At 39.8% G+C, this 19,178-nt stretch overlaps 1 protein-coding gene across 4 annotated transcripts in view; it reads right to left on the minus strand.

The window, feature by feature from the left end:
• The window catches only part of GREB1L (GREB1 like retinoic acid receptor coactivator), a 257,646-nt gene that overhangs the window by 66,013 nt on the left and 172,455 nt on the right, over positions 1-19,178 (minus strand). For 3 of the 4 annotated variants that reach the window (XM_075993603.1, XM_075993602.1, XM_075993601.1), the window contains exons 8-15: positions 15,763-15,891; positions 11,963-12,079; positions 11,304-11,423; positions 9,752-9,889; positions 7,530-7,715; positions 2,686-3,012; positions 1,355-1,483; positions 654-788 (exon numbers count right to left, since the gene is read on the minus strand). In XM_075993603.1, coding sequence (XP_075849718.1) covers positions 654-788; positions 1,355-1,483; positions 2,686-3,012; positions 7,530-7,715; positions 9,752-9,889; positions 11,304-11,423; positions 11,963-12,079; positions 15,763-15,891 — 1,281 coding nt within the window. The remainder of the gene's footprint in view (positions 1-653; positions 789-1,354; positions 1,484-2,685; positions 3,013-7,529; positions 7,716-9,751; positions 9,890-11,303; positions 11,424-11,962; positions 12,080-15,762; positions 15,892-19,178) is intronic. The other variant, XM_075993604.1, reaches the window with a different exon arrangement.

Below are 19,178 nucleotides of genomic sequence, written 5' to 3' on the forward strand. Positions count from 1 at the left end.
CTAGGAACAAGGCCTTTTAAAACTTTTTTTTTTTTTTCTGAGACAGAGTCTCGCTTTGTTGCCCAGGCTAGAGTGAGTGCCGTGGCATCAGCCTAGCTCACAGCAACCTCAAACTCCTGGGCTCAAGCAATCCTTCTGCCTCAGCCTTCCAAGTAGCTGGGACTACAGGCATGCACCACCATGCCCGGCTAATTTTTTATATATATATAACTATATATATTTAATATATATAGTTATATATATATAACTAATAACTAATATATATAACTATATATATTAGTTGGCCAATTAATTTCTTTCTATTTATAGTAGAGATGGGGGTCTCGCTCTTACTCAGGCTAGTTTCGAACTCCTGACCTCAAGCAATCCTCCCGCCTCATCCTCCCAGAGTGCTAGGATTACAGGCGTGAGCCACCGCGCCTGGCCTAAAATTTTTAATGGTAAAGCATTTTTAATTTGACCGGTGCCCGGCTAGCTCAGTCGGTAGAGCATGAGGCTCTTAATTTGAATGAAATTTATCATATAGACAATGAGGAAAAGACTGTCGTGGTCTATGACTTTAAGAAGAGCCCTCAAAACCCTCAGGATGACTTAGTTTCTATAATGCCTGTCCCAAGGACTGATGTCCTCCTCTTGGTCTGCGGTGACATTACCCAGGTTTTGTGTGGGTATCATAGAAGCAGCCTCCTGGGGTGACACACATTCGTTAAGGTCTCCGTTGAAGGGGGTAATCACACTGTCTCCTCTTCTTTGTTGCATTTTTTCTAGCAGCTTGTCTAGGTCATCGCCTATTACAAAATAAAGTGGAAGTAAGGTTACAAGGAAGGATATGTTTGTATTGTTTTTATCAGTGTCCAAGTCCGGTGGTTAGGCATCATCAAGATCTGTTGGTTGGCCAGTGATCACGTCGGTGTTTAAGCTTGGCCATCTCTACAGGGGCGTCTCTATCGCAAGAGCTACCCCCACTGGTATTGTGCTTACAGTTTACATGCTTTCGCACACTGCTCTCGCTCTCGTCCTCTGCAATATTCAAAAGCAAGCAGAATGGGATTACTATCCCCCCATTTGACATATTAGAAAACTGAGATCCAGGGAGACAGAGACCAGCCCAAGGTCATTCAATAAAGTCATAGCTGAGCTGAGGCTTCTGATCCTAGTACCGAGGTGTCTTCCTCTAGACCCCCTGCTGCTTCCTGTGGTGTTAGTAACAAAATACTCAGGATAAACCGCTCCAGATGATATATGTGTGGGCAAGCTTATGCTCCACATTCCTCTCCTCGACAGGCTAAGATTTAAATTCAGAAAATCATGCAGCTAGGGGCTGGCAGTGTTGCTGGATCTTACAACCACTCACCTAATGACGTGGTTTTGAAATGTGATGCCAGGAAACTGACCTTTCCTGTGATGAGCTCATAACTAATTTCTTTCAAAAACTCACTTGTGGTGAGCATGCTCTCTGCCAGCGCTCGGGACTGATGCTGGCCTGCAGAACAGAGGGGAGAAGAGATGACTCCGCAATAGAACAAACGCTCACTGGAACATTATTTGTAATAGCAACAACTGGAAACAACCGAAGTGTGTTACCACAGGGACTTGGGTTAAGACAATCAGGGCACATTAAAAGATTTGGAATGTCAATCTGAAGACTGTACTGTAGACAGAAGCAGAAAACATTTATAATATAATGCTAGGTGATGAAAGGGAACAATGATGTACCTTATGTTTGTAACTGTGAGAACATACACATGCATGTGTTTAACGACTAGGGAAGATTCTCGTGTCCCCCAGAGGCTGTGGGTGACACCATGGCTGCCCCCAGTCTGGACCATTTGGGCCAGTGAGTGCCCAGGGGCTGTGGACATAAGCAGAAAACAAGACTAGCGAAGAATATGAAAAAACCTTATAAAAATTGTGTATGCATGGTTATTATGAATATTTGCCTTAAAAATATAAACTTATGTTAAGTTGCTTTTACAAATAAAAATTTTAAAAATTAATGTATCACATTGTCTGATGAAGCTTTCTGAAAATATATATAGCACAGAAAGATGGGTAGACAGGTTTTGCCAAAGTGAAGGGGCTTCGCCTCTTTGCCAGGAAGAGGTGAGAGCCATTCGGTACGGAGAGGAGAGAAATGAAATTTAGTCCAAATAGCTATTTGAGATGGTGACTGATAAAAAAACCAAAACAGCACAGTGAAAAACAAACAGACAAGACAAAAAGACAACTTGCCAACTTTCCGAATCTTTTCTTTAGCGTCAACATTACAATATTAAATAGACTCTTCAGTGAGAAGAACATATGAGCTAAGTTTCTGGCAAATTTGACTAAGTGGCTTAGGCCACTTGTGGTGCTGGCTTTATCACATGCTAGAGTGGTAACATTTGCAGGACCTTTTAAGGACAGCAGTTACATGAGACAAGGGTATCTGTAACCACGGTGAGCTTTGAAATAATGCTCCCACAACCAGCTGACAGGGGCACCAGCCAAACTGAGGGCTACAAAAACCTGACCTGAGGAGGAAAGGAAAAGTTAAAATTAGGAGGAGGAGCTCGAATTGGAGCAATTCATCAGAGATTGATGGCATGGATGCCCAAAGCACCCAATAGTTACTTTTCAAACGGACAGATGATTGAATGAATGGATTCAATAAATAATAAAAAACAAACAAACAAGATTACTCACCTAACACTACCACACAAAATTCATTTCCTCTGATTTTTGATGCACAAATTGCCACAACATAATCTGGTAGCCTTTGATAGTGTCTCATTTCACTGAGAGTCCTCAGTGTCTCTGAAATGCCCTCTGCCAAAGAGTTCTGGGTCACGATCACATGAACCAAGTCTTGAGATACGCTTGCGATTAATCTTGCAAGCCAGGGCAGCTGTCCCGGCGACACAGGTACACACTGAGCACCTATCTGCAGGGCTCTCTCTCGCAGAGTAAATTCCTGCATAGCTTTCAGCATGATTTGCTCAAATTCTTCCCTGAGAGGTATCTGATCAGGACCTATAACGAAGAGAATTACAGCTGGAATTTAAAAAAAATTATAGGTAGGAGAGAGGAACACACACATCCTGCCGTCCTCCAGCTGGGGAAGGAGCTCTTTTTCCTGTGTGGTCCCACCTATGGAGTCCATGCTAGCCACTTCCTGTTGTGACGTTACCTTCTCTTTTTTTCTCTTTGCCTCTATTTTTTTTTTTTTTTAAGTCAGGCTTCTGTTCTCCTTTATTCTAACCCTGGTCTCTGTAAGAGAGGATGTACTGAGAGAGACCATCAGTTCTGCTGTATGCTTCGGGAGATGGTCATCGCAGATGGCTTATTTCTTGACCTATTCAGCTTGGCATTATGGAAATTGCTACTGACTAATGAGATAAGAAGCCAACCTGCTGCTGTGTAGTCAGTTTTAGGTTTCATTCCTCATTGTATTCATAGACACTTTGAAAGGCATTTTTAACGCATTGCCTCTACATCTAATTTTGAGAATAATGTCCATAGGAAAATTAAGTTGAACTAGTTTTGACTCCCAAGATATATTTTAGAAAGCCTCACTCTTTCCCCAGATAGAGAATGCTTTCATCATCTAGTTATTCCCCAGTGTTCGGGATTGTTAAATACAGCATTTGGCCCTCTTCCCTAGCCGAGCTTAGGGCTAAGCTTATACTGCTGACCCGTGGCCTCTGGAATTAGGGGGACTTTGTTTCTCATTCTCTTTAGAAACTCAACCAGTCTTTAGAACAAAATAAGCAAGTCAATGTTTGGTATCCAAGTGACACAAACGAACTGAGATTTCTATATTTAGTTTAAATTGAAACCAGTGAGAATATAATCGCTCCCTGTATTCAGTAATTTCTTTTGCTATATGAACCCAAGATTTGAAACTCAGGCTCCAGGAAATACACACCTCAGCATCTGTGAACTGTGACCAAGCAACAGCCCTGACCCCAGGGATAAAAGCCCCGTACAAAAGAACACAAGGGTGAGGGACTAGACTTCGGTATGGGAAGGAGGCCCCTTGAGTGAGCCAGGAATCCTTCCTTCCTGTTGCCCAGGCTGCAGTGCAGTGCACGATCACGGCTCACTACAGCCCCCAACTTCTAGGCTCAAGTCTAATAGGAATTTAAGTGGCCTCTCTGGCCCTGCCCATCTTTTCTGGGAAAGTAAAAAATGAGGGCTTTAGTAATGTTTTTAAGACAAGGAAGATTAAATACAATATTACACATTTAAAAAATAAACTATTTTAATTGGAGAACATAGTTTTTTCAGGATTCGCTAGGGACCAGGGAGAGGTGGGACAGTGGAAACATTACAGACAGATTTTTGTCTTCTATATGTGGAAATAGGACAAGCAAATCATAATGATTATATCATGTTTCTATGTCCTTCCCAATCACTTGGTAGGGGGAAGTTTATTTATTTATTTTTGAGACAGAGTCTCCCTCTGTTTCTCTGGGCTAGAGTGCAGTGGCATCATTATAGCTCACTACAACCTCAAACTCCTGGGCTCCAGTGATCCTCCTGCCTCAGCCTCCCAAATAGCTGGGACTACAGGTGTGGGCCACCATGCTCAGCTAATTTTTCTATTATTTGTAGAGATGGGATCTCGCTAAGACTGGTTTCAAACTCCTGACCTCAAGTGATCCTCCCACCTCAGCCTCCCAGAGTCCTAGGATTACAGCTTTTGTTACTGTTTTAATCACCTGGGAGCCACCAAGACTTCTGATTTTCATTCAGCTTTATCAAATTAGCACCATGGTAGTGGTCACTAGGTACATACTTAGCAGTGAGCTTGAAGTGGATAGATTTGTACAAACTGTCGCAAATGAAGGGAAGGTGGTTCTCTACTTAAAACTTTCTTCCACCAGAACATGTGACAGTTTCGAAGCAGGTGGCCCTGGTGCTCTCCAATTCCCTACTGTCCCTTACTGATGACCTGAAGGCTCAGATGCCTGGTTAATAGTTGTGGCCATAAGACCTACTCTGAAACAGGATTGAGTAACATGTTCCATCAGGAAGCAGTTAACTTCAAATATAAAGGTATTCTGGGAAAACAAAATTATCAAACATGCTCACAACATTTTCTGTTATCTTAAAATACACTTTTATAGTGTTTTGACTGAACTCCTGTTAGGAATTGAGAAATGGGGGAAAAGATGTTAAAGTTTAAGTGAGGTGAGAGACTTTGTAGTGTAAAATGTCTTGCTTCCAATCATCAACTCTCATTTTTTTTTATCCTCAGCCTTTATAGTTAAATCAGAGGAGCCTTTTTTCCACTTCTTGCAAACTTGATAATAGTAATTTTTTCCTTTGAGTGCTGATCTCCAGTAACTCAGTTTAGCCCAGGCATCAGTTCTAATGGCTTTTTGGAGAAAGCTGCCTTAATAGGAAAAGACAAGGTTCCACCAGACTCAGAGCCTTCCAAGAATCTCTGGATTTGCTGATTTCATTATCTACTTCAAAAGATTTTCAGATTGTGAAATAACTGAGATTTTTTTTTTTTAAAGTGACTGTAGTGGAAAGGTCTATTCCTTCTGAAGAATCTTGCTTTTCTTCTTCTATTACCTCCAAGTAACTGAGCCACCAAAGTATTAAAACTGTCCTTTTAGAAGTTTGGATTTATTTCTTTAAATGTCTATGATCTATGGCATATGTGAAAATATTCTTGCTGCCTTCTCAAAACCTCCAGAGGCAAAAAAAAACTTTTAAGGGCTCCAGAACAATTGTTTAGGCAGATAAGTCCAAGGGTAGAAAGCTTAGATTAAAAAAATGGAATAACTATTCATGTTGTACATTGAGATACCTAATTGATCGAAAGTAAAACTCTGGAGAGAATTGATCTTACAGGGTAGAGAAGAGTCTGTGTAAAATTAAATTGAGATTTTTCTGTTTTGTTTTGTTTTTTTTAAGATAAGAGCTCTTAGTAATTTAAGGGAAGACATTTTGACTATTTGGTTTGTTTAATTAATTTGGACATTCATGACTTTTTAAATTGTTATTAAGATTAATAAACATGCTATAGTGATTGGCTCAGTTGGCTATAATATCATTGCTCTATGAAGTCTTGTTTTACTGATTCTGGGTGCATCTATAAGCTGTTTTTAGGTCTTAGAACATAGTCCAGAGCCCTATGTCAGAATGTAGCAATAAAAATTATAACATCAAATGAGCTGGAGACTCAGGTGATTTTTACAATTTTATTACCTATCGATAAGCATGATTAAGTAAGTCCTAGGTTTATCGTGAAAGCAGCTCTCATGGGAAATCTGAAGTATTGCAAGTTACAAAAGCCCATGTCAAAGCAGAGCCCATGTGGAAGCAGCCTCAGGGCCCTAAGAGTTCTAGGCCAGGTTGCTAACTGATGCCCCAAAGGCCGAATCTCAGCTGATGAAGCTTTTGGTTTTTAAATTATTTGGCCCAGTGTTTTTTATTATTTCTTAATCCTACAGTATTTTCTAATATTAAAAATATTCATGAATGTGTACAAAGTTATTATTTTTCAAATGTCAAAGGTTTATTTCAACTCATTCATGCAGGAACTAGCAGAAAGACAAAGCCAGTTCCATGAGGATATGAGAAATCTGGTTTATACGGTCAGTGGAAAAAGGCATTCTGAAATAAGAGTTGTCAGTCAGATACAGTACTGACTAATTTCTTACAAGGCAACAAAACCATATAATCTTTGGGATCACACAAAATTTTTTCTGATTAACATAAAAATTTTATATCTCGAACATTTTCCTACCTAAATCAGTGGCTCAAAGTCCTGGAGGGAGTGTATAATTAGGCTGCATATTAGATGGCCTACTGCAGTTTGCAAAATAAAGGACATTTCAATGTAAATGATGCTGAACCACTATAGCATTGTTAGGACATCTGCATACTCCCACTGTGGGGGGCTCCGGAGGGTATATCAAATAGAGGAAGTGAAGGGTTCACGACCTATGTATCCCCCTTACCCTAAAGCCTAGAAAGCCTTCCAGGGAGGTCCACAGTTACTACCTCAATGAAGGAAAGCACAATAGGACTCCATCAAAGGAGTGTAGCTGGAGGAAAAAAAATTGGTATGGGGCAGTAGCTAAATAAGATAAAAAAGCTAAATGGAAAACTAGAAAAAATTGTTTAAGACAGTGGCTATGTTTGTGTTCCAGATGGTAGTGGTGTTTTCAGAGAGGTGGCCTGGCCAGACTTCTGGGGGTGCAGGGGGTGAGGGGTGCCAATGGCACAACAGCAGTTCTGCCCACGCTGCTACTTTGGAGACCTTTGGAGTATCATGAGACTGGACACTAGGTGGGGCAATTCATCTCCTCTAGGACCCAAAGAAGCAAAGAGGAAAGGGCTAGAAAACAAAAACAGAGGAGAGAAAGAGAAAAGTCATGGAGAATGAGGTGGAAGGAAAAGAATGTTAGAAGCGAAAGAAGAAAAATAGGAGATAGACAGGTGGATGAATGTGAGAAAGAAAGAAAAAAGGTGCGTTACAAAAAGGAATAAAAACAGTCACCAGGAAACGATTACGGAAAATAACTTACCTAGCCGTACAAGATACTGTATCGTTAGAAGGATCATGTTTTCCACGCTCAGAAGTTGGCTGCCAGTCAACCCTAATTGTTCCAAATCTTTGTTTTCCAACTGTGGAATCTTGTAGCAATTCACCAGCAGAGGACTCACAACAATGTCACCAACATTTCCATAGAAATAGGGTAAAGTGCCATAGCCTGCCCCAATAGAAGCAGGTCAATACAGTTCAACATTTCTTTCTGAGGTCCAACCAGGTACACTCGCTCAACTAGGATCAAAGATGTTTAATAAAATCCCCTGCCCTGTGAGAGGGCTACCAACCAAATAAATCAAATATGTCATTCCTATGAAATTCACTTGGATGCTTCAAATTTTCTCTTTATATTAAATCAGATAAACAGAAAGCAAAATGCAGTTGGCCCTTCGTATCTACATTTGTGGATTCAACCAAATGTGGATGGAGAATATTCATGGAGAAAAAAATACCACAAAGTTCCAAGAAGTAGAACTTGACTTTGCTACCTGCCAAGTACTATGGTGAATCCACATGAATGAAGGGATGTGCAGGCATTGTATTAGGTATTACAAGTAATCTAGAAATGATTTAAAGTACATGGGAGGGTACACGCAGATTCTGTGCAAATACTATGCCATTTTATATCAGGGACTTGAGTATACACATTTTGGTATGGGGGGGTGCCTGGAATTGATACCCCATAGATACTAAGGGATGACTGTATTCAAAGTAATTATCTCTGTTTCCCATAGCGGAGACATGTCAACATTATATCACTGCCACAGAAGACTGATGAGTTTGCAAAACGTCTCTGTATGCTTTGTAAAACCTCAATGATATTTTCTAATAAAGTTCCTGATCAAGTTTCTTTCCAGATAAGAAATCAGAAAACCAAAAAACTATAATGCATGTTTCACTTACTGAGATTTTCTATATATATATATAAATAAGCTAAAGTCATTGATCAATAGCAACATTATACCAGTTGCCAGTGCCTGGAGATTCCTACTCCTTTTTCTATCTTTGCCATTTTTATTAAGTTTTCTTCCTAAATGTCAGTAAACAGTACCAAATTATCTTAGAAGTAGACAAGATAAAAATATGTGGAGAATATTGTCTGTTTTGGTAGTTGGTGGAGAGGACAATCCCTCTGTGAGACTTTCTAAAAGGTAGGCACCAAAGAACCAAAGGGTCCCCATGTTCTATGTAGTTTTCCAAGGCTTAGTTGCACCACGCTAATGTTCAAAAAAGAACTCCCTAAACCATATGGAATTTAAACAACCGAGATTCCCCCAAGGCCTACAGATCTAGGATCAGTGGACAGGGAAGCCTGGGAAAGGCAGGGCTCCAAGCAAAACCATCCAAGTAGGTGGGCTCAGAGCGATACAAGAAGCAGATAACACCTCACACAAACACACCCTAACCACCCATGGAAATGAAACACCCATCTGCCCCTGACTGTCTTGTCCTAGAGGTAAAGCAGGCAGTCTCCTTCTGGCTTAGGCTGGCCCCAACACCAAGAGGACTCTTGATGTGGGCATGAAAAGCACTAAGTTAGTCCAGGAATCTATAGACCCCTACATGTCTAAACCTCCACTAACAGACCACCTGGGAAGACTCAGCCTCCTTAAAGATACTGATTCACAGGTGCTGCCCAAGGCTCAGACCTGCGACTGTGGGGCCTTTTGGTTCTCCCAAGTAAGGTCTGTTAGCTGGTTTAGCTTGTTTCTTTTCTCTGTGCTTTGGCTCCTGTTGACTGGAATGTCTCCTCCTCCACCTTGTCCACTCTAACCAACCCTCCAGGATGCAGCTTCAACATCATTTCTCAGAAGTCTTCTCAGACCCCTCTGGGCAGAGGTCAGCCCTCTCTCCCCTGAGCTCTTGTTGCTCTTGGCTATGAACCTCTACCTGGTCACACATCACATTGTGTTGTAATGGTTATCGCAGTGTGTTGTAATAGTTATTTACCAACCCCAGTGATAGCACGAGGTCAGACTCCCCCACTAAAGAGTGCTCCCTGAGGGCAAAGAGACTTTGCCTTATTCTCAACTTATAATCCTATGTTTAATATAGCATGAAGGAGCTGACCAATAACAGCTGAAAGAATCAATAGATGGATAAATGAATCCTTTCTTGAATACATGAATAAACACACAAACAATAAAAACAGTCCAAGATTCCAGAAGGCACAGGTGACTTGGAATTCCTTTGCCTTACCTATCAGAATGACTGGTCTAACTCCTGAGTTACTCAGCAGGTTTTCAGGAACAATTACAGTTTCCCCTGCAGGAATGGGCCGAGGTTGTAAAATTCCAGTTAATGGGGTCTGTGGAACTGGGGCAGATAAAAGGGGCTCTGGAAAAAGAAAAGTTGTTTGACAGGAAGGATTAGACATGAAGTCTAAATGATATACAATAGAAAGCAATGCAGTGTTAATATAGAAGTTTTAGAAGTCTCATGGCTTGCAGTGTTTTTTCATTAATTTGTGTATATTATACAAAATTAGGAGAAAAACAAAAGGAAGAAAAAAAATAAGCATAATCATATCATCTAGAGATAACTACTACTTAGCATTTTGGTAGTTTTCCTTCCAGTTTTTTTTTTTTTTTTGAGACAGAGTCTCGCTTTCTTGCCTAGGCTAGAGTGAGTGCCGTGGCGTCAGCCTAGCTCACAGCAACCTCAGACTCCTGGGCTCAAGCAATCCTCCTGCCTCAGCCTCCCGAGTAGCTGGGACTACAGGCACGAGCCACCATGCCCGGCTGATTTTTATATTATATATATTAGTTGGCCAATTAAATTCTTTCTATTTTTATGGTAGAGACGGGGTCTCGCTCAGGCTGGTTTTGAACTCCTGACCTTGAGCAATCCGCCCGCCTCGGCCTCCCAGAGTGCTAGGATTACAGGCGTGAGCCACCGCGCCCGGCCTTCCTTCCAGTTTTTTTCCACATGCAATCTTTTGGATTCTGTTTGGTATTTTATCTCCCCTCAGCCCCCTCCACCCATTATCAAAGGCATATCTGTTCATTATATAAATTTTGAAAAGCATAAAAACGTGTGAAGAAGGATAAACTCATTAGTCAGTACTACCTAGAGGCAACCACAGTGACATATTGGCATAATTTTTTGTGTATATAATATCTCTACGTAGTCTTTAAGACTATTTATTTGAAAAAGCTTAAACATTTAAGGAACCCCATCTATGTCTTAGAATTGGTATGTTTCTAGTTGTCTGTGTTTAGTACAGCAAGGTAGACAAATTTTTGAACACTTAACTGTAGGTACCAAATGGCCACAGTTTGGGCATTAAGAAGGAGAACTAGTTGGTTTTTCAGGTTTCTAGCCTGAACTGTCCAGACTGAACAGTCTAGGTCAGAAATAACAAGCATGGGTCACGTAGGAACCAGATCACAGGAGGGCAAATCTAACACTACTGCTAGCCCAGCAGGTCCATCTGTGCCCCGTCATGGTGGCTGGTAGCATCATGTCCTAGATAACAAATGGCTTATCAATGCCACAGGCTACAACTAAGCCAAAGGTTGAAGTCAGATCAGCTGTGATGATACATGTGCTTGGAGGGAAGGCAGATGTTATGGGGACAAAATATTAGCTACCATCAATATCCTCACATAATATTGAACACAATGGTTGGTTTAGGAAATTTATCTTCAAGGGTTGAGGAAAAGAACAGTAGTAGAAAATATCTCTGCTAATTAAAAAAAACAAACAAACAAAAACAAACCTTAAAATCCATTTTCTGTTAAAATCTTACCAGTTCTTGAAAGAGGACGAACTGTAGGGACAGGTACAACTAAACCAGGTTGGGGGACAGGTGACCCGGGATACCAACCCCGGTGTCGTTTCTTTGGTGGCCCGGAAGTGAACATGGTAGCTGAAGACAAAAAGAAAGACAGCCGTGTCCTCAGTCATGTGGCAGAAAGGAGAGAATGCCAAAGTAGCAGAACCTTTAATTCGATAATTCTCAGAAAGTCTAAATCATTCTTCCAGAGGCAAAGACAAAGTTCAGATTATTGCTTTTGATTCTAACAACAACCTGGTGGAGTTGCAGGACTGGTATTATTTTTATATTTATTTTGTAGATAGAAAAAAAAAGGCTCAGATTTGCCCAGGATCACACAAAAGAGAAGAACTTTGAATCCTGTACTTTGGTCAGCAGAACCCATGGGTTTTCAAGATATTTCCTTATACATCTGTTTCAACATTATTTCCCAGTTAGTCTCATCTGTGTTAGAATCCCAAGATATTTAATCACTACTGTTCACACCAATCAGAAACTTTCCAAACATTGTATGGCAAGCTAAGGAAAAACTCTAGAGTGTGCTGTCAGATAGATAGATTTGTCATTCCAAAATCTATAACACTTCTACCTAATTGAGTATATTATTTCAAAACTCTGAGATGGGTTTTTACCTTGGTCTCCTGCTGCATAGCTAGGTCTTGGTGACAAAGAGTAGTTCCCTGGTCGGGCTGGAGTGGAGCTGGATGCACTGCTCTTCCCTCCATGGCTACTGTTTCCATTAGCAGCATCTGCAGAACACCAGGAGAGGAGCCACTCAGAACACAGGCTGCACAGGATACTGCTTTCTGTGATGCTGCGACCATCCGATAAACATCATACTCATCCTATCTACCTACCTACCTACCTACCTGCCTGCCTGCCTGCCTGCCTGCCTGCCTGCCTGCCTGCCTACCTACCTACCTACCTGGGGTCTTGCTCTGTTGCCTAGGCTATAGAGTACAGTGGCATCATCACAGCTCACTGCAACCTCAAATGCCTGGGCTCCAGCGATCCTCTTGCCTCAGCCTACTGAGCAGCTCGGACTATAGGCGCATGCCACCATGTCCAGCTAATTTTTCTATTTTTTCATAGGGATGGGGTCTCACTCATGCTCAGGCTTGAACTCCTAGCCTCAAGTAATCCTCCTGTCTTGGTTTCCCAAAGTGCTAGGGTTACAGGTATGAGCCACCGCACCCAGCCAACCTCACACTCTAAAATTCAAAGAAACCTCACAGACAGGACTCAATCCAGTCATATAAAACCAGCTACAACTATGAGAGGAATACCTTCATTAAAATTAAATGTCATCTAAACATAATTTCCTAGGACCCAAAGAGATCTTTTAGAATTGCTGTCAATAAAGTCTTTGGAGATGGTGGGTAGAAGGAAAAGAAAACAATTCTTTTTTTAATGTGGTACCATGGAAACTTGCTAACACATACAAAAGGAGAGAGAATAGTATAATAAATGTCTATGTACCCACCACCCAGCTTCCACATTTATTAACACATAGCCCATCTTATTTCATCTATACCTCACACCTCCTTCCTCTCCACATATACACATACATGCTCTGGATTATTTTGAAGCAAACCCATTTATCATATCATTTTATCCATAAATACTTCTGTATGTGTTTCTAAAAGAAAAAAGACTCTTTAAAATAAGTAACTATTATGTCATCATTATACTTAAAATTAACAATGATTAATAATTTCTTAATATCATCGAATTCAAATTTCCATCAGTATTCAAATTTCCCCCAATTATCTCAGAAATGATATTTTTACAGTTGGTTTGTTAAAATTGGGATTCAAAAAAGATCCACACATTGAATTTAGTTGATATGTCCCTTATACCTCTCCTCTTTCAGTCTATAGGATTCCTCTTTTTTTTCTTCTGACAATTAATTTGTTGAAAACCTGGCAGAATTTTCCATTTTCTGGATTTTGCTGATTGGATACTTATGGTGACATTGGACATTCCCTTGTCCCCTGTATTTCTAATAAACTACTTGTCAGAGACAGATGCTTGATCAAATTCAGCTTCAATATATATATATATACACATATATTTTTTTTTTTGGCAAGAGTGTCTCGTAAGTACTGTTGTGTACAATACTTCCATCGGGAAGCACATAATGGCCAGTTTTCTCTCTTGTGATGTTAAGATTGATTAGCAGGGTTGAGAGTTTTCAGCCTAATCCTCGGCATTATGAAGTCACTTATTCTGTCATCTGATGGTTTTCATAACCATGATGATTATCGATCCATTACTTCATTGATTTTATTGATTTATTTGAGACAGAAAGTCTTGCTCTGTCACCTGGCCTAGAGTGCCATGGCATCAGCCTAGCTCACAGCAACTTCAAACTCCTGGGCTCAAGCGATCCTCCTGCCTCAGCCTCCCAAGTAGCTGGGACTATAGGCATGCACCACCATGACCGGCTAAGTTTTCTATTTTTAGTAGAGAGGGGGTCTGACTCTTGCTCAAGTTGGTCTTGAACTCCTGACCTCAAGTGATTCTCCAGCCTTGGCCTCCCAGAGTGCTGGATTACAGGTGTGAGCCACCGCACCTAGCCTGATTTATTTTTTAATGCTGTAAAAAATTTGATTCTGTTTGTTCAAGTCTATAATCTAACCAGAAGTTAGGTCCTGCAAGAATTGCTGGATTAGAGTGAGAACAAAAATGGGCTGCATAAATTATGATGCCTAACTGTTGAAAAGTTTCCAAAAATGATAGGCTCTCTTTCTGCTCATTCTTCTTCCATCACTCTTATCATTTCTTTTCCTTAAACACAGGACTTTTCTAGGATTCTACCTTTGCCTCACCCTATATCTCTCCTTGGCTGATCCTATATACCCTGATGGTTTCAACCATATGTTGGTGGTTCAACTCTAGACCATCAGTCCTTTCCTCCCCCATGATAAATTAAATGACTATTGAATAGCTCCACGTGGATATGTTATGGGTATCTCAAACGCAGCATGTCCCAAACCAAACTCACAATCTCCTGCCAGAGAACCTGTTCCTCCTTCTGTGTTTCCTGTCTCAGGTGATGGCACCACCAGCCCAGAACAATGAAGATCATGAGAGGCCCCTTCTCTAAGATGCTCCCATTAATCAGTCAAGTCCTGCTGATCTTCCTTCCTGAGTACTCCTCCAATCTGCACCCTCCTCTTCAACCTGTTATCACTCTGGTAAGGACTTCATCATATCTCACCTAGACTATTACAATGACCTCCAACTAGTTTTCCTACCTCTTGTCATCTTCTTAAGCATTACTGACAAAATGATCTAGCTCAAGTTCAAATCAGACCATGTCATTTCTCTGCTCCCTAAGTTACAGAGTAAAATTCATGCTTCATGGCCTGGCTTCCCATGACTTTTCCTTGACCACTACTTGCTCATGTCCTGCTACTCCCTGAGTTTTACATTTTGTGGTTCTAACAAGTACGAACTGCTGGAAGTTGTTGTGTACACTGTGCTGCTTTTCCCTTTCCCTCACCTTCTTTTCCTTTTAACCTTTGTTCCTGCTCTTCCCTGAATCTGAAGTGCCTTTCTTCCACTCCTCTGTATAGCTAATATCTCCTCATTGTTGAAGACCAAGCTCCTCCAAGAACTCATTCTTTTTTTTTTTTTTTTTTTTTTGAGACAGAGTCTCACTTTGTTGCCCAGGCTAGAGTGAGTGCCGTGACATCAGCCTAGCTCACAGCAACCTCAAACTCCTGGCTCAAGCAATCCTGCTGCCTCAGCCTCCCGAGTAGCTGGGACTACAGGCATGCGCCACCATGCCCGGCTAATTTTTTCTATATATATTAGTTGGCCAATTAATTTCTTTCTATTTATAGTAGAGACGGGGTCTCGCTCTTGCTCAGGCTGGTTTCAAACTCCTGACCTTGAGCAATCCGCCCGCCTTGGCCTCCCAGAGTGCTGGGATTACAGGAGTGAGCCACTGCTCCCGGCCTCAAGAATTCATTCTTGATTACTCCCTAAAGTCTTAGGCTAAAGCCCTTGCTCCATGCTCCCCAAGCACATTGTCCTATTTGCTGCAATACACTGAAAATATCTTGTCGGGGATCTATCTCCCTCACTAGGTTACAAGGACATCAGGGGTCAGGGACTAAGCTTTATTTTTCTTTATATCCCCAGTTCCTAGTCATAGCAAGTGCCCAACAACTGTTTGTTGAATGGAATCAAACCACTGTGTCTCCTCTGTGTGCCAAATGTCACTCCCTGGCTCTTTGGGTTGGAACGTAGAGAACACAAAGCTTTGCACCATGATCCATTATTATAGACAGCCCCACATCTGTCTTTAACTGGCAGGCAGAAGCAGCTTCTGTTTTCTTCTATCAATTTGCCCGTTAAATTTCACACAAGTCTTTTATAGACTATGTATTTACCAAAGAAATATAAGTGAGGAAAACATCACCTGCAGCAAAAGTCTTCCCTACAACCTGCAAAGATAAAGCCAGTGGTTTCACAACATTCTTATTCCGGGTCAGGTCCTGAGCTCCACTTAAATTGATTGCAGAATTAGCTGGGCTGAGCATTGGCGAATCTTTAAAATGAAATGAAAAGGTTGTTTAAATTAGCAACTATTTATATATGCAGGAAGGAAGTTAATTCAATAAGAGTTGAGAAAATGTAGATTACAGAATTTCAGTTCTTTTCTTGAATTATTCTGACATTTAAGAAAGTCAATTTCTATGTATTTAGGTTTGATTATTTTTTATTTATATAACAAATACTCACTAGAAGTTACTATGTGCTGGGTTCTATTTTAAGCACTTCAAATATATTAATTCAGTTAATTCCTATAATGACCCTGTGAGGTAAGTATTATTGCCTTAAATATTATAGTAGTATTCATTTAACTTAGTCAAAGTCAGATGACCTGGTATCAAGGATATCATCATGTTTCATAAAAAAATGGTCTTCACAGTTCCCTTCAAAGCCATATTTTAATACGATATATTTATCTCTATCTAGATGAGTTTGTTATTTGAAGTGTCATGGGAACTAACTCATTGCAATCTAGGAGAAAACACTTTTCCCTGAAAGAAAGTTGCTTTAATTTTTTGAATAAAATAGAATTAATTTACTAAAATACCAGGAACAGCCAAACAGAAAGCTTCTGTTTGGATTCAGAAAATAATCCATCCCGGAAAAACTACATGCTATTTCAGAGACAAACCATGGAGAGATAAAGACTCAAGCCAACCAGAGATTTCCAAAATGAGCAGAGACCCCAAATCCACTACTCTGGCAGAACAGCAAGATCAGTTAACACAGGGAAGTGTTAAAAGGATGGTTAAAACTCTCTGTGAGTCTGAAAAACAAGGTACTATAAATAAGAGGATACTGACAGTGTTACATTTGAAATTATCTAAATAACTATTCATATCACAACATGATTCCTGATTCATCTAATCAGTGTTTCTCATATGAACTCAGAAAAATAAAATGGACCCCTATTTCTTTTCAATGGGTTAAAAAGAAATATTCTTTTTTTGTGTGTGTGAATTTCTTTTTTAAAGAAATATTATTTTTAACAAATGGTTTTGGGACAACTGGATCTCTATAGGCAAAAGAATGAATTTGGACCTCTTCCTCATACCACATACAAAAATTATCCTATGGATTATTCATCTAACTGTAATATCTAAAACTATAACACTCATAGGAGAAAAACACAGGAGCAATTTCTATGACGTTGGATTAGGCAACAGTTTCTTAGATGTTACACAAAAACACAAACAACAAAAGAAAATACAGATGACTTGGACTTCATCAAAATTGAAAAAACTTTACGTTTCATAAGACATCATCGAGAGAGTGAAAAGTAACCCACAGAGTAGGAAAAAATCTTTGCAAATCATATATTTGATAAAGAACTTGTATCCAGAATACATTAAAAACTCACATAAATCAGTAATAAAAAGAAAAATAACCAAATTGAAAGATGAGCAATTGATAATTGATTTATAAAGATACTTCTTCAAAGAAAATTTCAAATGGCCAATAAGTACATGAAAAGGTGCTCAACATCTTACCAACTGGAGAAATGCAAATCTAAACCATGAGATACTAGGTCATATGCACTAGGACAGCTATAGTAAAAAAGATAGGTACTAACAAGTGTTGACAAGGATATGGAGAAATTGGAATCCTCACACATTTCTGGTAGAAATGTAAATGGCGTAACCACTTTGGAAACCATTTGACCAAGCAAGTCTACTTCTAGGTATAAAATGAGAGAAGTAAAAACACCTGTACACAAATAATCACAGCAGGATTATTCATAATAGCCCCAAAGTGGAAATAACCCAAATGCCCATCAACTAATGAATGGATAAACAAACTGTAGCTTATCCATATGATATTATACAGTAATAAAAAGGAATGAAGTGCTGATATGTGATACAGTATAGACAGACATTGAAAACATCATGCCAAATGAAAAAAGCTGGTCACAAAAGGCCATATGTAACATTTATATGAAATGTCCAGCATGGACAATCCATAGAAATAGAAAATAGATTTGTGTTTGCCAGGGATTGAGGGGAGGAGCAAAACAGGCAGTGACTATTAATGGGTATGGGGTTTCTTCTTAGAGTGCTAAAAATGTTCTGTGATTTATTGTGGTGATGATTGCACAATTCTGCAAATAAACTACAATCCATTGAATTATACATTTTTAATGGGTGAATTGCATGGTATATGCATTATATCTTAAAGTAGTTATTTAAAAATACTACATGTAAACAAAATTATAAACCAGGGAAAATAATTATAATTAATATCATAGATAATTACACTGTACTCCTGTCAACAGAAGCCGATAAGAAAGAAGACTACTGAATCAGACACTTTGATGCTGTTTCACGTCCTTTTGGTCCACCTTTGATTTCAGCAGGAGGTCCACTGGGCAGTTCTATGTGAGCTCAGACTCCTGGGGACAGCATCCTACCTCAAGCTCACATCTGGCTTCTTTTAGCCATTTGTCTCAGGGCCTTCTAGAGGGCCACCAAGTCCAGAAGTGCAAGGAAATAGAATGCTTCTGGGGCAATCCTCAATCATTGGGGGACATAAGAATAAATGTCCTAGCCTCCTCTTCTTTAGAAGGATAATTCTTTGAGGCATTCTGCATGCTTCTTAGAGGATCTAGTAGCCTCAAGCCTCCCTGGTTTATGGCAATTACATAGAAAGCACACCCTTATGTTGGCTTACTCCTGCTTCCAGGGATCATAAACAACCTGCACCTAAGTCCTTCCCTTAGGCTCTGATTCTAGCAGAACCCAAACTATGGCAGCAATTCAATAACTAAAGGGGGGGAGGGGGCATGGGCAATATAAGTACCCTTAACACTTGTACCCCCATAATACATTTAAAAAAAAAAACAAAACTAAAGGGTAAAGGGTATAAATTTAAAGTTTACAGAAAAGAAAATGCAAATAGCTTTTAAACAAATGCAAAAATGGTCAGTGTCAATGATAAGGGAAATGCAAATTAAAATGACACTCAGATTTTACTTTTCACCCATCATATTGACAATAATCCAAAAGTTCAATAATGATCTTGTTGGTGAGCCTCTGTGGAAATATACACTGCTATGCATGTACTGATACAACCTGTTTGGAGAGTAGTAATTTGATATCTATGTATGGGAATTACAAATGAACAATTCCTGGACATTAATAAGCATGTGAGAAATGATATAAATTACTGAGGTTATTTATTGCTGTATTTTTTGGAAAAAATATAAATGCCCATCAATAAGGGACAGGTTAGTAAATTATGGCATATCCAGATAGTATAACAGTAGTATGCAGCAGTAAAAAATTA

Source organism: Microcebus murinus, chromosome 17 (genome assembly GCF_040939455.1).
Source record: "Microcebus murinus isolate Inina chromosome 17, M.murinus_Inina_mat1.0, whole genome shotgun sequence".
NCBI classification, from domain to species: Eukaryota; Metazoa; Chordata; class Mammalia; order Primates; family Cheirogaleidae; genus Microcebus; species Microcebus murinus.